Here is a 24,482-nt window from a genome sequence, read left to right on the forward strand (position 1 = left end):
TTATTTAATAATATCAAGAAGAAATACTTTATTTTTTAATGTTTTATAATAAAATCTAATAACAACACATTTGAGTTGCTGTCTTTACGTAACCGCTGAAATGACAACGATAGAAAAAGTTCCTCATCTGTTTTGGGAAATAAAACAAACCCTGCCACATGTTGGTCATTGATCCAAATCTGTGTCGTTACCACGTCTGTGTTTCTGTTACTCAGCTCTTGAAGTACACGTCCAAAGAACTTCGAGTCAAGCACACGTCCCCCGTCACCACCGACACCAGCACAATCAACTTCTTCTTCAACTCCTCCGCCCCCCCAGTCTCCCCTGACACCCCCTCTTCCTGCAAAATGTTTGTACGTTCCACATGACACACATGACGCACAATGAACCACAACAAGTGTGAACGTGTATCTAACATTTGTTTCATCCTCAGGCCATGTCCACTTCAAATACCACAACCTCCACATCCAACAACTACTGCCTCATCTACAACCTCCTGGAGGGTACGACTCCTTTCGTAGATACAGTATATGAATTTATATATGTTCATCAGAAACACATCTCAACATTGAAGAGGCTCTAACTTCTCTTTGTGTTTTTTTGTTAAAACAGGAAGTGGACTGACTCAGGCCTTTGGCGCCAAGGAGATCATCAATAAAGGAATGTGTCCTTCAATGAAAACGGCTACGTGTAAAGTCGCCTGAAGGCCGACTTTTTCTGATCTTTATCTAAAAAGACATTCTTATTATTGTTGTTGATGTGTTTCTTCACTGCGACCTCCTCTAATGTACTTTATTGTGAGAAGACAGAGTAAAGTTTGGGCTGATGAACAACTTATTTTGGGGGTTCAAGATTTGTGGGACTGAAAGTTGTCTGTGGGTTTAGAGGCTGTGATTGCTGCTGTGTGCAAACTGAATTGTCAACGTGATATCTACATATTAAAACAATAAATTGAACGCGGTAAAAACAGAGTTTACATGACTTTATTTAGCTGAGGACAGAACAGCTCATTTTACATTTTGCATTAATGGTTATTCGAACAGTTTCCAGAGCTGAAAAGATTTTTTTTGGTTCATATTATCATTTATTTCTGCAAATGAGAAACTTACAGTTGTTTTCATGGCAACGCACAGTGTGTGTGGATACTGATGTGAAGGAATGTAAAGTCGTTAGTGAAGCGAAGGTGAGAAAAAAGAAAGGAAAGATTGTGATGTTTATATTTTCTGTCTTCAAAAGCCAAAGCACAGGAAAGGCCTTCAGGTTATTATGCACATTTTGTAATTATATTATAAATGAAGCTCGAAGGTCAGATATAACTCAGTTAATACAAGTAGCCTCTGTAGGACAGAATGGATCATTGTGTTTAACACTGCGCTCAGTCCTGCACCTTCCTCTACTCCGTCATGAAAGATACTAAACCATCATCACAGGTTGAAATTGAAGAAAAGTGAATATGATTCAAAACAACTGTCACCAGAAACCCCCACCTCCCAAAAATCATGATTTAAAAAACAATTCAATCTGAAAGAAAACAGTAACTGGATGAAAACATGCACGTGAGTCCAAGGTTTCAGTTGGAGAAAATAAAGAGTGTCTAGACTCGTGTTCCGCGGACATTACGATTTCCCGCCTATTAAAACTCCGATGTCTGGTGACTGGAGGGGCTCTCTGCGAAACACACAGAACTCATTGTTAATGATCATGAATCCAGTCTGAGGCGACTTTTGCTTCCCGACATGGAGAATTATTTCGCTGGACGTCCCCCATTAGACGATGATCGATTGTCCAGAAAATGGAGGCACGTGGCAGACACTCAGAGAGACGGTGGCGTTCAAAACAAGTCGAATTAAAACATTTCCAACACCAACAGCGCTGTTGGCACGAGGCAGTTTGCATCCGTGGATTTGTGATCCAGTGGATTTAAATGTGGTTCCATGAGGACACAGTTTGGCCCTGGTGGAGGGATGCGCTATGTTCTAGTTAAATGACGTGCATGTCCACAGAATGTAAAAATAAATCGTAGGCGTTTCACTTTCTCTCACGCCATCTTCTCTTCATGGACCAGTAGAGGGGGGATCTGACCTCTGAGTGTCGAGAAGGGGGGCAGGCCTTCGTAGCCCAGCAGCTGACGGGTGGACGACTCCCAGCTCCGACCAAACTCCAGCCGGCTGTAGATGCATGGGTACTGTTTGTCGGCCCAGCAAACCCACTCCACCGCCTTCTTCACCTCCTCCCAGCGCTGTGGCCTGCGGACCAGAAAACAAGATTTAAATCGTGAGCTACAACAAGAGGCTTCGAGCTGAATAAGTTTCACTGTCTTGGAGTTGTGTGTGTGTGTGTGTGTTGTGTGTGTGTGTGTGTGTGTGTGTGTGGTTGTGCACCGACCTGGGCTGAGTGGAGTCATCCAGACAGAAGAGGGTGCGGAGCAGTTTGCCTTCCTCCAGTTTCTCCTCCCTCATCATCTGCAGAACCAGAAGAGTTGCCACCAGCCTCAGGATGTCTGTGTGGGCCCTCACACCTGCAACACACACACACACACATGCACACGCACACACACACACATGCACACATTAATTCCTTAAAAAGGAATAAACTAAATCTTAAAAGCCCTAACTGATTAAAATCAGGTTTGTTCTCACCCAGAGAGCAGATGCCTTTGTCTTTCAGGAACACGTTGACAAAGCGGTCGATGTTAACTTTCATGTATTGATACAGTTCTGTGGTCAACTCCCAGTAGCCCTCCTGCAACACACACACACACACACACACACACACACAACACACCACAGTTTGGTTTCAACTGTGCTCCGGCCACATCCGAGCAGAACCGATAAACCTTTAAAAATATTACCGAATGTTGCATCTGGAAAATCTTTTCCCATCTGGACATCGTCGCATCAGGTTCTTCCCACATTCCCCTGAAACAAGCATCACATCAGGACACAGAGTGAAAGATGAGACTCGTCTGACATTAAAAACATCCAGAAACGTAGAGACACACACACACACACACGCTGACATTCTCTTTCTCCCATAAACGCCCACAGAAGGAATTATGAGGAACACCTGTGGTCGTGAGAGATGTCATGTGACAGCAGGAAAGGCCTTACAGATGGAATTAAAGACGTCTACGTCCAGGCCAAGTGTCCCGGTTAGGACAGCAACTAACCATTATTTTGATAATTGATTAATCTGTCAATTAATTTTTTCAAATAATCCAATAAAAAGACGAAAAGCTGCATTTGAACCTTTCCAGCAGTTCGTCTTGTACAAGCTTTACACGTATTACAGACGTCTGCAACTTAACTAAGACGACGATTCCAGTTTCAGAAACTTACAATTCAAATCGTGACTGTTCAAGATTCACTTAAATTCTAGATACCTGACATTAAGTTTGATCTAGTCAGTACGATGTTATATTTAAGTCAGGATTAAATTGTGTTCTTGGGAAACTGGAATGATAATTGTATGTTGCAACATAATTCTACTGAATTGTAGATTTCTATATATAATATATGAGTCCACCACTGAAGTCCCATTAAATTCGCATCAGATCCATCATGTGAACATAAACTGCTAAATCCAGGGTTTCAAAATGCTAAAGAAAATGTAATTAATCATATATTCAGATCTTTCCATGGATTCTTCTTCATTTTCTCAACCAGGTTCGTGTCCGTATTAAATCTGGAGGCGTTTGTGGCGATAACAACTTCATACAGGAGCAATCAACAGCGTTTTCTATATTGAAGCATATCTATAAAAAAATTAATGTTTCAGGACTCACCCCGGGAGAAGTGTTGGACTGATATATTGAGCTGAACATTGTCTGTGCATCCTGTTTCTAGATGATCCAGTTGATGCAGGCTCCCTCTGGATCCCTCCTGACCTGAGAACTGAGCGTTTAGCACTGCCATATTGGAAACTTTGAGGTTGATCCTGGGGGAAGGGAAGCTTCGTATGCAAACTCCGCGGGATGAATCCGCTTTCCTCTCTTGGCTCACCCTGCTGCAATGCTACGATGTGATCTGAAGATTCTTTCTTAGTCAGAAGCGCTTCTGTTTTTTGAGATGACTCAAGATGCCACCTTCTGAACCCTGGGCTGCTCCCGCCAGATGCAGCAGATGCGAAAGGTGCGCTGCCGGAGGGTTCGGGGATATCAGGGGAAGATCTAGCAAAGCGCGCTGACTTTCTCCTCCCCATACATTTTCGAGCCATCTTCATGGGAGAGGCTTGAATTGAGCTGTTAAGTGAAGACAACTGCAAACTAAGAGGTGAAGATGGACGTGGAGGTGGAGGGATCAGAGAGGCTTCAATTGAGCCTAGAGCAGATGAAGAAGTCCGCGGACGAACGAATTCAGCTGGAGGCGGAGAAGGAGGGATCGGAGAGGTTGGAATTGAGCTTTGGGTAGAAAAAGACGTCTGCCAATGAGATGATGGAGCTGGAGGTGGAGCTGTAGCTGTAGCTGGAGGTGGAGGCGGTGGGCTCGGAGAGATTTGAAGTGAGCGACGGGTAATTGAAGACAACTCCAAACGAGAAAATAGAGGTGGAGGCCGTGAGATCGGAGAGGTTTGAAGTGAGCGACGGGTAATTGAAGACATGCGCCAAGGAGATGATAGATCTATAGCTGGAGCTGGAGCTGGAGCTGGAGCTGGAGGGATCGGAGGGGTTTGAATTGAGCTGTGGGCAAGTAAAGAAGACCACAGAGAAGATCCACACTCCAGGACAGATTCCACTTCTGGTTTCTTTTCTCTGGACTCCAGGAAGTCTGGTTCAGTTAGCTCAACGTAAAAGTCATAGTCATCCATCGCATTCGCATCGCCCGATGAAGCCGATGAGCTGCTGTAATCCTGCAAAAGGGGAGAAATGAGGAAAACCAAAATGAAGTCAGAGCCTCGATTTTGCAATCAGATGAAAACACTAAACTTGAAACCTTTGCTTTCACACACAGGACTATAAGTTGACTGTAATGGTTTATTTAAAATTTAAAAACATTCAATATGACTCAAATCTGAATAGACAGTTGAACATGTCTTTTTCTACGTCCTCGGATAAACTACAGTGTTGGTCAGCGACTGGGTCAAAACAGGGTTCAGATGTTTTTATGACATCATGACAGCAACATTCATAGAACTATAATGACTATTTTTTTTAAATTTGTCAACAAAGTAAAAGCACATTGTTCATTTTTTTGCTGCAATGCTTTTAAATTTCAGAGCTTTTATTTTTTAAAGATTATGTCAGTTGCTTTACAGACCTCTGAAAAAGCCGACTTTAAACACCAGTTCAGTAAATTATTAAAACTTCTATAGGACACACACACACACACACGAAGAATAATAAAGAAAAAATCTGTTTCATTTCATGAAAGGGTGAAAATCTTCGTTGCAGCTAAACCAGATGAAGTTTTCTAGCTTCGCTCTGGACACGAACGATAACCGGAGAAATCACTAAGATCACTAAGTTTCTAAGATGTGCTTCTGATTTGTACGCAATAGGAAAAGCAAACGTGCAGCTGAGGTTTAACATGAAGGGACAAACCGATGAACTCTCTGGAGAGATCGAGCCTCTCAATACACCTCGACGCTGAATCTGTGCAGATACCTTTTCTTCAAAGTAACGCTATAACAGAGAGAAGTGCAATTAGTAAATCATAATAAGTAAATCAGGCCTACAGTTTATCCAGGGCTGACCTGAAGAGGGGCATCAAGCAGGCCAAGCACTGCCACAAGCTTAGGATCGAGGAGCACTTCAAGAACAACTCTGACCCCCGACGCATGTGGCAAGGCATCCAGGCCATAACAGACTATAAACCCACTAGCACCACCCCCCAAAACAGTGCTGCCTCCTTTCCTGACGAGCTAAACAGCTTTTATGCACGCTTCGACAGGGACAACCAGGAGGCTGCCATCAAGGCTGCGGTCACTTCAGTCCACCAACCCCTAACACTCTCCTCCACCGACGTGTGTGCTGCACTGAGCAGGATAAATGCACGCAAGGCCGCTGGCCCTGATGGCATCCCCGGACGCGTGCTCAGGGCCTGTGCTGGGCAGCTAGCTGAGGTCTTTACTGACATTTTCAACCTGTCTCTGGCCCAAGCTACTGTCCCCGCCTGCTTTAAAAATACCTCCATCGTGCCGGTGCCAAAACACTCCACTGCAGTGAGCCTCAATGACTTCCGCCCTGTTGCACTGACCCCCACCATCATGAAGTGCTTCGAGAGGATGGTCCTGGCTCACCTCAAAAGCTGCTTACCACCCACACTGGACCCCTTCCAATTCGCCTACCGTAAGAATGGGAGCACGGAGGATGCCATCTCCACGGCATTACACTTCTTTTTTTCATACCCAACTCTTACTGTATATATCTTACTTATTCAATTATTCCACTTTACATATGCACATACTCTGCACTTTTATTGCTATTTTGCACTTCCTTTTTATACAATAATATTGTCTTTTGCACATCCAGTCCACGTATTCTTACACTGCCAGTATATTGTATAGTCAAGTACTTATAATTATACCCTACTATATATTATATATCATATCATATTATATCATACTCTGCATACTCTGCATATTCTCTGTATATTCTTCGGATTTACAAGTCTATATACACATATTTATACATGTGTACATGCTATTATTATATTATTATTATCACTACTACTACTACTATTATTATTATTATTATATATACTATTGCTGCCATTATTACTATATACTGCTATTATATTGGTATAATTACTGTCTATATAAATATATATTATGTTATATTGTATACTATATATATATATATAAATATATACTGTACTAATATTCTTATATACTGTCTAACAATAACATTACCATCATATCATTATTACTATTATCATCATATTGCCACTGCACTACTTGTCTGCCTATTCATCTTGTGTTTCTGTTTCTGTTCTTTTTACCTAAATGTTTTGTTTTGTTTTGTTTTGTTCTATTGCATTGTGTTTTGTTGTGTTCCGATACACAAGCTGCTATGACACCTTAATTTCCCTCCGGGGATGAATAAAGTACTCTATCTATCTATCTTCTGGTTAGATGCTAAACTGCATTTCGTTCTCTCAGTACCTGTACTCTGTACAATGACAATAAAGTTGAATCTAATCTAATCTAATCTAAAAATGTGCTCTTCCCCTCTGATTACTCTACACACAGTGTGAGGTTACCTGAGGCATGCCGTCATGGCTTTCAAGACACTTTAATATGTGATTCACGTCAAGCTCAGAAAGATCCTCCTCATTCCAGCTGATGTAGGGGAGGAAGTCCACATCCTCCTCTGCGATCAACTCGGGGATGTCTGTAAAACCCTCCTCCGGTTCCTCCGGGTCCTAAACACAGGGTTGATGAGTCGGGGTTGGTTCGATGGTGATGAAAAGGAAACATGATGTGACAAAACCTTAAAACCCAGCAAGTGTGAGCGAGGCAGAGTCCTGCACCGGGTCGGCTAACGTGATATGTAATGTCATTTTATGTAATGGTTTTTCTGGGGAAATCAGAAATTAAAATAATTGTAAAGTAAAGCTTATATGAAATCTATGAAACCACCTTTGACCCACACACACACACACACACACACGTTAACGGGTCGGGGGTGATCCGGATTTGACTTGGAGACACCTTATGGTTTTACGCTGCAGGTTTGCAGAACTGAACCCGTGCAGGACTCTGGGTCGGTGGGTTGCATGTTGTCGTGCTGGACAGCTACTAGAGATGAACACTAAAACACATGTGTTGGACAAACCCTCTCCTCAATGGCCACAAAGCTGGTGAACTGAGACAGGATGGAGAACTCTTTGCTCAACTCGATGACGAAGGACTTCAACTCCGCCTTCTTCCCCTGGAAAAAAAAACCAAACATGTGAAGCTTAGACTGGACAACACACACAAACACACACAGACACACAAACACACAGACACACAGACACACAGACACACACACCTCATGTTCAGCCTCGTCTGTATCCAGGCTTCCATCTTCGTAATCCCTGATGAGGGCTCTGGCTGTGAGCTTGTGAAGGAACTGAACACAAACACGTCACAGTCATCCGTCGTCATCTCCATGGTGACGACACTACATCTGTGCACTGAACTAGTTTCACTGTCTCACAATCAGAACGACACTGTCATCAAATAACCGGAAAAACACACTGAACTGAAACGACAGAAACCACCTGAGAGGAGAATCTGTTTAACTTTATGTTTTTAATTTGGTCCATGTTGCGGAGCTATCGTCGGCCTCGACCTTCAGGGAGGTGTCACGTCACCCATCTTTACGAACAGTGCACGTGTGGACTCACCGTGCCTCTCGTCTTCTGCAGCTCACTCGTCGACACCATGGTGTTGAGCTCCTGACCACTCAGGTTCCCGTGGAGGCTGGCCTGTATGAAGTAACATGTAAAAACATGAAGAAGCGGCAGAAGACACGAGGTATTCTTCATTTTACAGACAAAGTAAGAAGCCGCGGTTCAGTTTGCAGCCTTGTTCTGTTTCTGCGTCACGTACCTGAGTGCAGTGCGGCACAAAGCCGTACACCAGCGTGTGACAGTCGTTGAACAGAGCGTGGAGCTGTTTGGGCGCTTGCACAGGAGCGGGCGCTGTCGGGTTGAACTGCTGCCACTTCACAGACACTGAGCTGCAGCCAGGAGACGCAACGCGCTTCACCTGACGTGACACCTGCCGCCAGAACAGAGGTCGTTTCATTTCCTGCAAGACTAACGCTGCCACGTAATGATTTAATCACCAACACAATGAAAGTGGATCATATGAGTCCAGCTCTCAGACTTTTACTTTTACTCTCCATCCGTTTTATAAAAGTGTGTTGCAGTTGGTTTCTAAGACACCGAGCTGTTCAGGACCTAAACACACTTCTGATCTACTGTGTCGTCAGAAACCATCGTGTGTCCCCCGAGATTTAACTACAGACTGAAAAGCAGCGTTCAGCGTCATCACACCTTCTCTGACCAGCTGTGTTTGACCTTCGTGTCAAAGAACTCGTAGGCTCCGCCCCCGGCCTGGGCCAGAGCTCTCAGCATGTGCCGATTGGCTGTCGGACTGAAACGACAGAGATGAACATAAGAATCACAAGCTAACACACACACACTCTCATACATAAGGACACGCCCCCCCCCCCCCCCCCCCCCCCACCCCCCATGACCCCGCTCAGACCTGAGGCCGCAGGTGAAGAGGCGGCTGTGCTGCACGTCGTCTCTGAGCAGCTTCAGGGTGAAGTTTGCGTTCTGGATGTGGCCGTCCGACAGCAGCAGCAGGTTCCTGATGCCACGTGACGGAGGCAGCAGGCTGAGGGCCCTCAGGGGCCGCCAGAGCTCAGTGCTGCCACCCACTGGAGACAAGTTCTGATAGCGGGAAGTGGAGAAGAGATGTTGTGAGTTTGTTTAACATTTACAAGCTGACGATGTCGGCGGTCCGCCTCCACGTTTGTTTCTTCTGAAGTCACCTTGGATTACGTGAGTTTCTGTGTGTTCGTGCGTCTCCACTGGAACGTGGATTTTAAAATCAGTTTAAGTTTAGTCAGCATGACAAAACAACCAGAGGGGAAATCAAAGCATCTCTAATTAAGATCTAATATAAGACATAAAATAAATGTTTCTTGTCAGCTTCCATGTTGAACCACTAACAACAGAGTAATCTGCCAGTCACAGCTCACCTTGATGAAGCCCTCTGCCGCCTGTCGAGCCTCAGTGAGCGGCCGCGCTGTCAGAAACGCTTCGGTGTGATCTGGAAATCACAGTTAGTCAGGAAAATAACAACCGACTTCATTTGTCATTAGCTAAAAGCTTAAAAAATATGAGATTATGATCTATAAGAAACTGGACAGGTTTTATTTTTCCTTCCTCTTTAACGCTGAGACATAATAATGCAGAAGACGGACCTGTGCCAAATAAAACGACGTTGAGTCTGACGTTGCTGCCGAGGGCCTTGAGGACCTGGAGGGCGATTCTCTGAGCCATGCGGAGAGACTCCCCCTTCATGGACTCAGACGTGTCCAGCAACAGGACGACTTCATCGGATTCTGAGCTGGAACTGACATCGAAGTCTGGATAGAAAACCAACATGCACGCCTGGAGGAGAGACGGCCATGGATAGAGGTTAGATGTTAGAATAGTGACAGACAGACAGACAGACAGACAGACAGACAGACAGACAGACAGACAGACAGGACGACCGACCTGACTGTCCTTGTCCGGGTGTCTCTCCACCCACATCCTGGGCAGGTGGACCTCGGACAGACTGACCGACAGCTGGAAACCCTCCAGACCCATCACCTGTCCTGGCAGCACGCTCACTACTGCCTTACAGTCGGTTCTCTGTGGGATCACACAGCGCCATGTTTTAATATCACAGGAGCAAACAGCTCAGTTTGTAAAAATATTACTTTCCTCTGACTATAACTTTTAACAGTTCAATGTGCAGCATCAAGTACCTTAGTTTTTAAATGTTTTATTATCACATCTCCTTTTTTTTATTGCTGTTCTTCTTAAATTACGTTATTATTACTGATATTTATTATTTTACTGAGCAGATCATAGTATTTGTAAATTGTAAAAGATGTACGACAGAGTCAATATCTCAAGATTTTCTTTTAGTAGTAACCCACACTCTTGATGTGACTGACACCCAGTGAACAGACTGTGAAACTTCACTTTACCTTGACCTTGACTTTGTGAGTGATGCACTGCAGGCTGCTGATCTCGTTGGGCATCTCCACCGACACATCCAGGCTGAACTCTCTGAGACAAGCAAACAGCACAAACGCACATTATGAAAGAAATTCGTGGGGGAAGGAAACTACGGGACAAAACTTCTGTCCAGAATTTTTACTTCACGAATAACTGCAATTAAATCCCGTAAAACCTTCAATAAACAAACCTTGTATTTGCTGCATCATCAGTCACACACACTTTCTCCACAGTGACCTGTCGAGTGATGGAAAACACAGAAAACACAGAGAGGTTTCCGGTATCGTTCGATTCCCTTTAAACTCTGGACACAATTCAACAGAATTCAATGTGTGGATAATATCATCGTCTTCACTTCTTGATCATCATAAATGTGAAGTTTTATAAAAGTAGAATCACTGCCCTGTTGGTTCCATTCCTCCACCGACCGGTTGAGTTTCAGTCTACTTGTAGTTTTTACATTTGTAAAAGCTCTTTGACCTTTGACCCAGACATCTGACCCACGTCCTAGTTCTCAGTAGCTCCAAGCTCTCCTTACCTGTGTGGTCTGGTTGAGCGCTGCGCTCTCCTGCCACGGAGCCACACTCCCGGGCACAGAGAAGAGAATACTCCCGTCCCTGACGATCAGCTCGGACACGAAGGTGACTTTGATGAGGACGGTGGCTCCGGGAGGCAGATTGCCGACGCTGATGGTGAACACGTCCTGCAGAGAGTGAAAAACAGGGACGGACAATAAAGATGGACGACAAGACAGATCCCCAAAAGTGAAGCCAACACATCTGGATCGCCCCCTCGTGGCTGGCTGCGGTATAGCTCATAAACCATGTCTCCTCCATGTTAGCAGATGGACCGAATGTTTCCATTAAGTTTGGGTTTAATTAGTTATTTAATTGGTCAAACACATGTATCAGTGGGACAGAGATACCACAGCTGCAAAACAAGATGGCGGGACCTGTATGCAGGATATTTTGGCTTCATTTTTGAACAGTTGGAGGAAGTAAAGACGTGTCGTCCATAGTTATTTCAAGTCTGTTGGGTGGACATACGGGGGCGTCCTGATCCATGAGATATGCCCCATGGCCCTTCTCAATAGCCTTTTTGTACTCCTTACGAGCCGTCTCCTTCTCCTTCACCTGAGAGACACAAGAACAATGTTCATTCGTTTTGATAATAATTCTTCGTGTTGTACCGGAGGGTGAGGTTTGCTTCATATTGCAAACACCGAGCAGTCGACCAGAACAGTCACCCGTCACCACATCCGGCTCAAAATGGACCAACATAAAGAATCGCAGTTACAAGTCCGGTCCGTAAATCAACGTTACCTTTCCCACCACGTGTTTCCCATTGATAAACGCTTCAAATCCACACACAGCTGCAGAATCGTCCAACGGGAAAACGTACTTGGCCTCGATGGACACGGAGCTGGTGTTGGTGTATTTTTGGAAAATAATGACCTACAGGAGGAAACAGGAGCGATCAGCAGGAAGTGGAAGTTCATATCCACGAGTCTGATGCAGCTGAGGAGGTTGAATCAAATCATCGGATCATTCAGAGGAAAAAGAAAAACCTGAGAGAGCAGGTCCATCAGTTTGCACTTCAGGTGGACGGCCTGCAGAGGGAGCTGCTGACCGGAGCTGTCCAACAGTCCGGCCTTCACATCGTCCAGAGGGTTTTTAATGTCCTCAACTCCGACGTCCTCTGAACTCAGCACTGCACACACACACACACACACACACAAAGTGCAAAATAAATAAAGTTTTATTTTTACATTATTATATTCTTACAGAAAAGTCTGGTTTAAATATTTTCTTATCATATTATCTTTCAGTTTTGACCCATTTATTAAGTTTATAACCTTCTTTATATTGGTGTTGTTATTTTTATTATTATTAATGAATCCATCTTTGGGGCAACTGGTTAAAAACGGACACACGATTCTACTGTTGTGTTCTGATGTGGGAATCTAAAAAGATGCTGGACTAGATTTATGAACTCTGCTGCCTTATCTCATCCTTATTCATGAATTCATTTTTATTGTCGATCAGCTTATTGTTATTTACGTGGATCGACCTCTCGTGACGACTGCTGGATGTACAACTCATTTCTCCTGGAGGATAAAAAAGACACTTTGACCCTTGATAATATACGTCGGTTCTATAAAAAGACAACGTGCGTGCCTGTACTCTGATATCCCTCCCAGGTGTTCGGGGCTCACCTTGGAGAGACGGAGGCGGACGCGGCTCAGCAGAAGTGTCGACGGCAGGACTGAACTCCTTCAGCAATTCTCCCTCGATGCTGAACTGAACCACGTACTTCAGTTTCACTTGATCGGGACTGTACACCACGTACTCGTCATCCTGGAGCACAGTCGTGTTATGATATATCATACTTATATATATGTATTGTTATTTTCACACGAGACATCTTCCATAAACATTCTCAACTTTGTGTTCACACACCAAACAATTAAAAATCTAATACGCACATCAATTACTTTCACACACACACTCACACACACACACAGAAACACACACACACACACACCTCAAACTCAGAGTGGGTTTCAGGGGTGCAGCGGACTCCGTGCACACTGTGGTGGCCCTCGGGGGCCTGGGTCAGTGTGACGTCTCTCTTGTGGACGTCCCTGCAACGCCCCAGCGCCACATCACACACCAACAGCAGCCGAGAGCCGTCGGCCACACTTTGCCTGGAGTATTTTAAAGTGGTGCTGTGGACGCAGAAGGAAAACACTGAAGGACACAAGTTGACCCACACTGCAGCCAGCCACCAGGGGGCGATCCGCATCGTTTGGGATCTTTATTTACACATATTTGCAATAAACCACGTCGGTTTCAGATTCTTCACCGACCTGACGGCGTCACTGAAGTAGATTCCACTGCCCAGATTACCGACGTCTGTTCTCTCTATCCCATGATGCTCTACTCCGGTGTGGGGCAACAGCAGACCACTAGAAAAAACAAAAGGGAAAATGTTGAGCTACAAAATAAAAGTTCTATTAGTCACGTGCAGTATAAACACACAGAACTAACTAGACACGATATTAACTGATTCACATTATGATTGAAAGAACTTCATCAAACATTAGAGAGGTCACTTTAAAACGACAACATCTTTGTATCTGTCGCGAGAAGTTTTTGTTTAAAGGTTTAGATAGAGTTGTGTGTGTGTGTGTGTGTGTGTGTGTGTGTGTGAGAGAGAGAGATCTTACCGAGACAGGATTCCTACAAAGTTACAGGGGCTCGATGAGTGAAGAAGCATGTTAACGTTCCCCAGCTCGTTCTTAAATGTCTCAAGCTCCACCCCTCGGCCGACTCGCAGAATCTGGAGAATCTGCAGTTTGCTGAAAAGCACGAGTGGACACACGGACGGTGAGACGACCGATAAAGAAAAAACTAAAGATGTCTGATACCGTGAGGTCTTTATGGTGAAAAGTGCTTCAGCTCTAAAACGGAATCTTTTTCTATTAGGAGGTTTGTTATCGTCATTTTCTTCATATTACATTAAACTTCAGTTCAACTAATTAAATTAAGTATTTGTGATTAAAACTTTTGGGATGTTGGAAAAGTTCCTTGCTATCGTAGTTTTTTAAAGTTTATTAATAAACAAAAGTAAACATTTTGTCGCTGATTCAAAAAATGACAGAACGTGGACATGTTGTGTCTCGATCGTACGTTACCTGTCCCGCAGCACAGATGTCACCGCCTGAAACTCGGAGCTGCCGGGGGGAACGGTCTCAACGCTGCACCTCAGGGCGCGGTACTTCCCCAGACTGGAGGGGGCGGGGCCTCTCAGAGACATCTCACTCACGCTCAGGACGTCTCGAATTAACTGGACGGACAAGAGAGGATTGAGTTCACTTCAGCCTGGACATGCACGAGAGACGGAGGCGAGCTGAGTTTATGGACGTTTGTTTATTTGGTTATTTTTCACGTTCAACAAGGAAGTTTCATTCTTTGACTCTTGAGTTCCTTTGTGCATTGCATTGTGGGAAAATACTGTCCCAAAATACTGTCTTTAGTGTACGATCACAAAGATTAAAAACCTGCTTTTGGACAAAACTGCTGTGTATATGCATCGCAGGCTGTATTTTTAAAGATGGCCCCCCTGGTGGCCGGCTGCAGTATAGATCATAAACTCCACCGCCTCCATGTTGGTGGATGGGACATGGACCAAATTCAAAAATTGACAGTACATGTGTCATACACAGATTGTTAAAAATCCATGAAGAGCAAGCTGGCAGCACCTGTATCCTGAATATGTTCACTTCATGTCGGCAAAGGAGGAAGCGGGGACGCCGTGTCCATCTTTCTTTGCAGATAAATGACTGTTTGGGTCCCTGTCTCTGTGGATGTCCACGAGTCGTGCATGTGTGTTTGTCTTCTGTTACCTGACAGAAGTCCAGTTTCTGAGAGATGTCCTTGGCGTTGAGCAGTGAAGCCGGCAGCCTGTTTGGCAGCAGAGTCAAAAACTCTTGCAAGAGAGGCGACGTCTCAGAAATGTTTCCCTCCTTCAGCTTCTTCTGGGCCTGAAGCAACAAGCCCTCCGCCCTGCTCACCTACACACACACACACACACACACACAAGGTCACAAGTCTTTTCTATAAACAACAGGCTGACCTCAGGAGTCCGACACCTGATTGGAATCTGACAGAACGATCCACGGAGAAGAGCTTACATCATTGAGGCTGATCTTGTCGATTGGATGGAAAAGGAGGAGGCTGAGTCGACCGAGGGCTTCGGTCCACAGCAGCTCCACGAAGACGCCCACCTCCTGCGAAATGCTCCCTGTGTTCAGTTTCTCCTCCAGCAGCAGCTGTCAGTCAAACAAGGCACGTGTCAATCAAATGATGGGATCATCCCGATCAGCGAGTGCACGTCACAGACCCCGTTCAGCCCTGTCATCAACATCCGTCCTGAGTGATGCCATCACAAGTGTGACCTGCCGCAGTTTCATTTTCACTTATTTATTTTTTCTGATGCTCATTAATCAACAAGACGAAATAATGTAAATGAGAAAGTTAGTCTGAGCTCATTTTCATCTGCTGAGCCAAACGAGTTTTTATCAGCCAATATGAAATGAGACGCTTTTAATCAGTAAAGACACCGATAGATAATTCATTTGCTCCAATCTCACTGCACAACGACGCCAAGTCTTTGGGAAAACAAACGACCTACGTGATGTTTTGCAGGGAAATAAGATCTGGATGGACGTTAATATCAGGTTTGACCATAACAACATCTGTCCCCCCGGTTCCAGATTTCACTTCCATGATGTCTTGTCTCCTGCTGCTGTACTCGGCTGGTTGTGAAGCGTGTGTGAGCGTCTCCATCAAACCAGCGAGCCTTCTCATAAACGCTTTCTTGTTCTTGCTTTGGATCAGACTGTAAATGTGTGAACTGTAATGTGCTGAACCTGCTGCAGGGGGAAGGAACCCAGGCCCCCGGACAGTGGAGGGATGCTGCGTCTCGGCTGCAGACCAGCGGCCTGCCAGGTCTCTCTCAGCGCCTGGTACACATCTACAGCGTCCTCAGACGTGGACAGAAACACCAGCTCCTTCTGTCAGACACAAAACATGAGTCGCACACTTTTAAACTCTCGTCCCTCTGAAAATAAACGACCCTAACTTGAAAACTTTCTGTCTCTGAAGAATTTCTAAACTGATGAAGAGGACATTCTGGGGGACAATTGAATTTTCGTAGGTACAGGACTCTAACTAGAAATACTGCACTCCTCAGTCAACCAGTGCTGTTTCATCTCCGAGACGCCGAGTTCACATAAATTGGACAGACGGACAACCTGAAAACACGCTGGTCGTAAATAATACGTTCAGTTTAAAGAATTTCATAAAGAAAAAAATCACATAAACACTTCACGAGGACAAATCGATATAAAAAGATGAAGCTCAGACAGTGATAGAACAGATGTGAGCAGAGGTGACTGTAATGACTCTGTTTTCTATATTAAGCTCACATTCATTACGTTGCTAAATTGCTTACGAGGGACATCTGTGACCTAACATGCAGAACAAGTGACACACAGGAGACTTCGTACCTTCGCTTCTACATCATTCCTCCAGCAGCGGACCACACGGAACTGTCGTCCTTTAAAACTCTGCAGCTCCAGCACACACCAAGTGTTGCTGTTAATCTGGAGAAGAACATATATATTTATATATATATATATATCTTGTTAGTATGAGTAATGATGGCGACATGACAGCAGCAGTGGGGGGGGATCTTAAATAAACAGCTTTACCTTTTCAAAGATTGAATATTTTGCCACTTGGAAATCGTTGGGATACGATGGAAGATCAGAATCAGTTTCAGTGTAAATTCTGTGGAAGTGAATATTCACCAAAGAGCAGAGGTCAGTGATTTCCTGTGTAACTTGAGAAAACGAGACGAGAGTGAAACTCAAACGTTTAAATTAGGTCAATTAACAATATTTGTCTGAAAATTCTTGCTGCATTCTCGTCTGTCGGTATTTTGATTATTCGGCTGAAGGAGCAGACGTCTGCAGAGACTTTTTCAGACGATTGATTCTGTATCAGCAATGTCCAGGTATGGGTTTGAAACACTAGGTGGCGTTATTCCACCCAAATTAATATAAATGTAGGAAGAAATGTGTTGAAACACAGTAATGGCTTCTCAAAAATGTTCAGTGTGCAGTGTCTCTTTAAATCAGAGGAATCAAATAATAAGATAACATGAATATAAACATCACAGCACATCAACACTGGAGGGAAACTTAAAAACATCAAACAGCTAAAACAGGAGTCTGTAAAATGAATTATTGTGTGACAGTGTTTTTAGTGATCGTTTCTCACACCTGAACTTGTCCAGGACGTTTGCGCTCCTCTCTGGAGACTCTGCGCTCGGAGTCAGACTGAAAGGCTTGGATTTACCTCTGGGGCGCTCGACAGCCGCTGTGATCACTGGTACTTTGGACAACAAGATGTTCAGAATGAAACACAACACAGTTATTGCTCGTTCAACCTCAGGGAGCTGCACATAAACCTGCGAACACACGACAGGCTCCTCACACAACAGGTTTGAATTAGCACTCAACAACGCTGCACACACCTGATAAGCAAACACAACCTTTGTCCGACGTGACGTGAAACCTGCTGATTGAGTGTTTACACTGCACCAGTGAGGAAACACAAGCAGGAAGTATTGAGCCAGATTTAATAAGTAAAGACACTCACGACCTGTTTCTGTCCAACGTGCAAACAAAGGCATCGTCTGTGCTCGTGCTCATGAGTCACTGTGCTGGAATCAGGTTTGTGTAACTGGTTGAGACAGTACTACAGTACTGCATGTACACAGTGAAGGATTTCACACACCTCTACGTAGGATTGTATAAACAGACACGGCGGAGGGAATACGCCACACACAGTGTCTTAAAAAGCAACTACTTACTTTTGCTCAAGTAGAAAAGTTGATGTGGTATTTTTACTTCTACTTGAGTACATTTCTGTCTATCTGTTTGTACTTTTACTTCAGTAAAGTGTTGGAGTACTCCCTCCACCACTGATTGGGCTTAGAGTACTTCATCCTGCAATTTCAGCACGTGAGCTACTATTTTCTTGTAATGTGAATATTGGGATTGGTTCTTTTTGTGCTTGTATATTTATTGTTGTTGTCTTTTGGTTTGTTTCCCCACATCACAACACAGTGAATTATGGGTAATCCCCTATGTAAAGGCTGCAGAAATGCAGACTGGACAAAAGTCCGCAAGAGCGCCTCACACAGTTCATAAATCCCATCAGTTTGATAAAAAAATGACCAAAAATGTCAGAAACCATCTTTAATAAATGTGTTTTTTAAAGTTTGGCCCATGTCCTATCTGCTAACACGGAGGAGGACGGCTTTATTCAGGCGGTGCGTGATGTTTTTTGGCTTCGTGTTCGTGAGGCTGTCCTGTCGTCCATCGTTAGTCGATGGCTTCGAGTGTATATATTGTGTTTGTGGTTTATAAACCGACATTTCTAAAGAGAAACTATACCGTGATGTGGAGCGGGCCCCAGTGAGGAGAGAGGAAGAGGAGGTGAGGTGTCCAGTTTGAATTCATCCACAGGCAGAAGACCTCCTCTGTGCAGACATGTGTAAATGTAATCCACCCCCACCACGGGCGTCTGGTGCTTGTGGATGCTCCGCAGCCTGTTGGAGCTCAGGTTGGACACGTCACTGGTCACTATCAGAGTGCACTGTGGGAAAAAACGGAGGACGTTGTGTGAGTATGCTTTGCTTCCAGAGGGAGGTGGATATAAACTGGATCTACGACTGGAAAAACAATAATATGATCTCATCCACCGACCTTTTTATTGACCACAAAGGAAATGCTGCCTCCGTTCTCCGTCACTGCCGACTTCAGCTTCTTCTTCTCTTTGTAGGACAAATTCTTCAGGTCCAACAGCACAGACGTGTTCTCGAACACAGCCATGTCTAGAGGACGGAACATATGAAATTAGAAACGTACAGCGAAGCAGCATCTGTTCCCTGCAACCGGCTCTGTGTGAGGAGAGCTGGGTGGTTTTTTTTAAAGGAGGATATGTTTTCTTCTGGATTGTTTGTCTGTTAGTCGGACGGATTCTCACGAAACTTGGTACGTGTCATTTCTTCTGGATCAGGACGTGGATCCAGGTTCTTTCCTCTTCTTCAACGTTGCAATTTGTTTTTGTATTTTCTTTGATTTCTCAGAGGATAATTCATGGACCTTGGTGAAAACAGCAGATTTTACTTGAGGTTCACGTTCAGATTGAATCTTTCCCAGACGCCCACATTTGTTCTGGGATATTTAATTTGCTTTTTTTACAAGTCGGACACTTCAGGTTCACATCCATTTTATCTCGGGACTGAGATAAACATTCATTTCCTGGAGATTTACTGTAACCATAAAAACTACTTCCTTAAAAACAACCCCCACCCTTAACTTAAACTCAAGATAAGTTTAACATGAACCTAACCTCAGCTAGTGATCATGAATCAGCTGTTGTTCCAGGCATATATTATTTATATATTGCAATTAATCACTGACACACCCACACACACACACACACTAAGGGATGCGGAAGTACAACTGCACAAAAACCTTCCACAGCAGTGACGTCATATCACAAAAACATTTTAAACGACAGTTAGTTGTGTTTTTTGAGGCGATGACGTCAACGATGACGTTAAATAAAGACAGAAGCGTCAGAATCTCTGAAACATGAGAAAGTGACGCGGCGTCATCTCACGTCATGTTTGAATAAAAGTTGATTCTCACTGTGAACGAGCAGCTGCTCCTCAGACTCCTGCGATTCTCCTCAGGCTGTTGTCAGATGACGAGATGACACAGAAAATAAAGATCTGTCAGTGTGTGTGTGTGTGTGTGTGTCAGTGTGTGTGTGTGTGTGTGTGTGTGTGTCAGTGTGTGTGTGTTCATACAATGTAAGTTCCAGTCTCATTTCAAAATAAAAGCTTCTCACTCTAAAACTTGATTTCAAAATACTCCTTCAATTCCCTGTTTGATGATTTTAGAATATAGTATGGAATATATACTAATAATATAAATTCTCCAACATAAAGTCGAACCACTTCATTAGCAAGATTATAATAGAATATATATTTAAATATATATATATATATATATATATATATATATATATATAAGATATGTAGAAAACATAAAATACAGAATATGTTCGACACAGAGATATGAGACATATTCATATACACATATATAAATATACAGACTGATATAAGTATATACACATGTGTAGTACATAATGTGATATGAACATAACCATATAATATATATATATATGTAAATTTGAAATGATTAACCTGTATATGTTATAAAGATAATAATTTATGAGCAATGTGCAATAGCTCATATTTATACAACATTTCTATTATTTATTTAACTCATTAAAGTTTTATTGTATAATTTGCTGTGGAGTGACGCACAAGTAAAGATTATGATGATAATTCTAATAAATAATGATAATACAAATAATAATAATCATCATGATCACTATCATTATTATAAATGAAGCATTTGACTTGAAGTATCCTGATAGTTTATATATCTTTATTTGTCTTCATTGTGATTATAATGATTATATTATAACATTATTGCTTTATTATTATTATTATTATTATTTATTTCATTATTCATGATTGCATTATTACTAGTATATGTATAATAGTAATAGTATATAATATTATTGTTCTTATGCTCAATAACCTTTTATTTTGTTCCCACTGAGAACCCTTCTTGCCAAGCTTTTACATTGAAAGTACTTGAAAAGCTTCCTGTTGTCTTCCTGTCAGTGACAGTAGCTTGACAGAGACAGTGGGGGGGGGGGGGGGGGGGGCGTTGTCTTCCTGGTTCAAATGTCCTGCCTCATTCCTCTGCTGCCCCCCTCTGGATGAACTGTTGTACTGCAAAACAAACCCAAAGTGAAGTGGGGGTGCAGCCTCCATCAAACACTGAGGGTAATTAGTGGTGACGACACAGCCCAGCAGCTGCAGTAAATCCTGTGTGTGTGTGTGTGTGTGTGTGTGTGTGTGTGTGTGTGTTACAACGTTGGTACATATTTCACTTCTATGCACTTTCCATAGTTTCAGTTCACGGTGTTCTACACTTCTATGAACTGTTTACAGTTTGACACTACACTACATTCTGATTCCACAATTTCCTGTTTACTGTTTTATTATCACTGATTATTCAATGTTCACTTTAACACCACGGGTTTGAGAGTCTCGAATGTCCTGTACGATGCAGAATCGACAGTTAAGCAAACTTTGCCTTTGACCTTGAAGATCTGTCCCGCAGAGGAAAAATAATATAATGTAAACATGTTTATAGCTGAAACATTCAATTCAAATATAAACCTACATCTTAATCTTTTTATATCGCAGCAAAATCTCCTCTGACGAAGACAAGACACTGAGACAGTTCATGAATCACACTCATGGAAACTAATGAAATGAACAAATAAGACTTAATTTCATCACATTCCAACAGAAATATCTTCCTAAAATGTTGAAATGTTCCGTTTGTCTGCTTCGTTATCTCTGATATTAACAACCATAAAAAACACAAGACCGAGATCTGCGATGGAAATCGATGAAAATGTCACTTTACTGTGACACAAACTGAGTCAAACTGTCCCACAGAGTTTATTTATGGAGTTCAAACGTCCTCTACTACTTAATCACAGTCACTGAGATGACGTCACTGCAGGAGTCCTCAGAGGAAACGCTTCACTTTGTCATCGTCGCTCCGACTCTTCACTGAAGTGGCCTCTTCAGTTTGTGTGGCTCTTTCACAAACAATACACATTTTTTTAGTTTTTTTTAAAATTTCTTTTTAACACACAGGCTTTGCCAGTTGTTAAAGCTTTGTGACGCATGAGTCCATAATCTTAAGGCTCCTAAAAAACTCTTCAGTGCTCACAGAGCTTGAGACAGAGAAACAAACCAAGTGCTGGAAGGATTACACATTTGGTTTTGGGCTGTTCTCTGCGGGTGCATTTTTTTCAAAGTAACTCAACGTGGCGTGTCTGAATCTGCTTGAATAATTAAGATTTAGTCGAACTTCTGCACAACTTTTCCATCAGGCTGCACCTCAGAGGAGCTAAGTGTGAGGTTTTGGTTTTTCTGCACAGCGTAAACATCGGTTTACTCACCAGTCTGGCAGAAACAATGCGAGTTCAGCACCAGACTTCATCCTTTCACTTGTCGAGAGCTGTCAACTCTTGTTTTGCTTCTATTTCTATCATTTTATATTCTGTGCTTCTCCTGCATGAGTCAGTGTAGCTGCAGTCTGCCCCGAAGACTCAGCTCTGTTCAGAGGGCGTATTGATTATAACCTCTTTTCAAATAAACGCAACAATGGCTGAAGTTCTTGGCAAGCGACCACCACCTCCACCACCAGGCGAGAAACAACCTTCAGCAGCAAACACGCTCGCAGACTGTGGCGTCTGTAGAGCTTCGATGCACAGTCTTGTTCCAGGTTCTTGCGGTCTGTCGTTCCCTTATTAAATGTGCTCCTCGTTTAAAGCAGTTTATTGAACGATGAAGGACACCTGATGTTTTTAAAGTTTACTTCCTCTGTCTTAAAGAAACAAGAGCTAAAACCAAGTGTTTCAGACAGAGGCTGAAAAGAGGAGCTGCAGCGGCGGACAGTCTGAGGACAGTGTTTTCATCATCATTATTATTATTATTATTATTATTATTATTAGCTCATTTAAAAACCTAAGTACACCTTACAATGCGTCATAAATAATATGAATATTTTAAGTAAATATTTAATATTAAAATCTGATGAAGAGACACGAACACTAATAAATACAACATCAATGCAACATGAGAATAGTGAAGAAGTAAGCAGTGCAGGGATTTCCTGTGCTCATCATACGTCTTCGTGTATATAATCTGAACATTAGAGCATATAAACATAAATAAGAAATAACTCCAATTAAAACTATAAATATGAATATGTCTCTGAATCTAGAGACAGGCAGCTGGACAGTTGAAGAAGCTCCTCATTATCTCGTCGACACTTGATTTGGATTTCATCTCAAGATTCAAGATTTACTCTGAAGTCAGTTAAAGACTTGAGAACTCAACAAGTCTGATAAAAATCCAAAACCCCCAAAAAATGTGTCCCTCAGTTGTTTGCCAGCTCTTGATCTTATCTGTGTTTCTGAGCTGTGAAGCACATGGCAGCGGCGAAAGCAGAAAGTATAAACAGCGTGGACGTTCTGTGCGCGTGCCGATATGCAACATCCCAACACAGTGGGGCCACAGGAAATGCTTTGGCAGGGAAATGTAACGACGCCAGCTTGGTCAACATTGATGGTGTGAGCTGGAGATGTGGGAGTAGCTGCGTCCAAGAACATTTCTGGATGACGAATTGGACGGCATTCATCACGCTGGAGAGGAAACAGCGACGGACACAGAAAAGAGCAGGCGGCCAGTTCATCACAATAAGACCGTCCTGTCTCCCTGCGACTGCTAAGAAACCCGACACCAGAATTAAGTCAACACTGAACGCCGCACTCACACTCTCACATTCCAGTGGGGATTCTCACAGCCTCCATTCCTGCCTGCCAGGGCTTGCATCATCAGGTACCACAATCCTCCGAAGCTTCTGGAAAGCTGCAGGGAGATGAAAGTATCAACGATCCAACCGAGAATATTCTGAGTCACCCGCAAAACCCGAGACAAAGAGTGAAGGATAGAGAGAGCGGCTGTGGAATTAACTGTATTGTGTTCTCGCCGTTATTGCACCGTTTCGTCAGCGAACCAAAAGAAAACACATTTTCATATTCATATCTTCCTCTTTCCAACGTGTGGGTATTTTTCTCCACAGATCCAATCACGCCTCAGCGCCCCCTAAGAGAGGTCTCACATCTCTCCTGGCATCTCTGCTTTTTTCTGGTTCCAGCAGCAGCAGACGGCACCTTATCTGAGGCGCAGAGCGCCGTCACACTGTTTAATTGGAGTGGTATTTCAGTGAAGGCTGATTGCAGGTCGGCCCTGATACTCTAACCAGTATTCATTATTTCCCTGAGTAGCCTTTCTGAGAGAGTGAGTCAGCTTCACACAGAGATTCTCACGGAAATTCAAATGAAGCCTGATTGGTGCTCTGAAGTAAACGGCATCAGGCGCTTCATCAGCATCAAAGATCGTTGTCGGGAAGTGTAATGGACAGAATGTAATTGTTGAATCTTT

The 24,482-nt window shown here is 43.3% G+C and overlaps 1 protein-coding gene across 5 annotated transcripts; it reads right to left on the reverse strand.

Annotated features, from left to right (window-relative positions):
* Positions 1-967: 967 nt before the first annotated feature.
* On the reverse strand, positions 968-20,188 carry parp4 (poly (ADP-ribose) polymerase family, member 4). 5 transcript variants are annotated; one of them, XM_069532610.1, is made up of 36 exons: positions 20,023-20,188; positions 19,072-19,199; positions 18,760-18,961; positions 17,581-17,692; positions 17,008-17,086; positions 16,804-16,899; positions 16,165-16,308; positions 15,427-15,564; positions 15,139-15,306; positions 14,428-14,579; positions 13,960-14,091; positions 13,600-13,698; positions 13,275-13,458; positions 12,946-13,087; positions 12,298-12,440; positions 12,053-12,184; positions 11,777-11,863; positions 11,269-11,433; positions 10,921-10,967; positions 10,700-10,781; positions 10,221-10,358; positions 9,923-10,112; positions 9,698-9,768; positions 9,199-9,386; positions 8,985-9,084; positions 8,536-8,706; positions 8,331-8,411; positions 7,973-8,053; positions 7,775-7,870; positions 7,200-7,361; positions 5,540-5,620; positions 3,785-4,848; positions 2,852-2,918; positions 2,640-2,742; positions 2,386-2,518; positions 968-2,246 (listed from the first exon to the last, which is right to left on the reverse strand). In XM_069532610.1, exons 2-36 carry the CDS (start codon positions 19,195-19,197, stop codon positions 2,039-2,041), a joined length of 5,364 nt encoding a protein of 1,787 aa, XP_069388711.1. In that variant the 5' UTR covers positions 19,198-19,199; positions 20,023-20,188; the 3' UTR covers positions 968-2,038. The 5 variants fall into 5 exon arrangements, with proteins under 5 accessions (XP_069388711.1, XP_069388713.1, XP_069388712.1 ...); XM_069532612.1 differs by having other exon boundaries at positions 17,581-17,686; positions 20,023-20,186; XM_069532611.1 differs by having other exon boundaries at positions 16,165-16,305; positions 20,023-20,186.
* Between the last annotated feature and the right edge of the window lie 4,294 nt (positions 20,189-24,482).

Source organism: Paralichthys olivaceus, chromosome 10 (assembly GCF_024713975.1).
Source record: "Paralichthys olivaceus isolate ysfri-2021 chromosome 10, ASM2471397v2, whole genome shotgun sequence".
In the NCBI taxonomy this organism is placed as follows: domain Eukaryota; kingdom Metazoa; phylum Chordata; class Actinopteri; order Pleuronectiformes; family Paralichthyidae; genus Paralichthys; species Paralichthys olivaceus.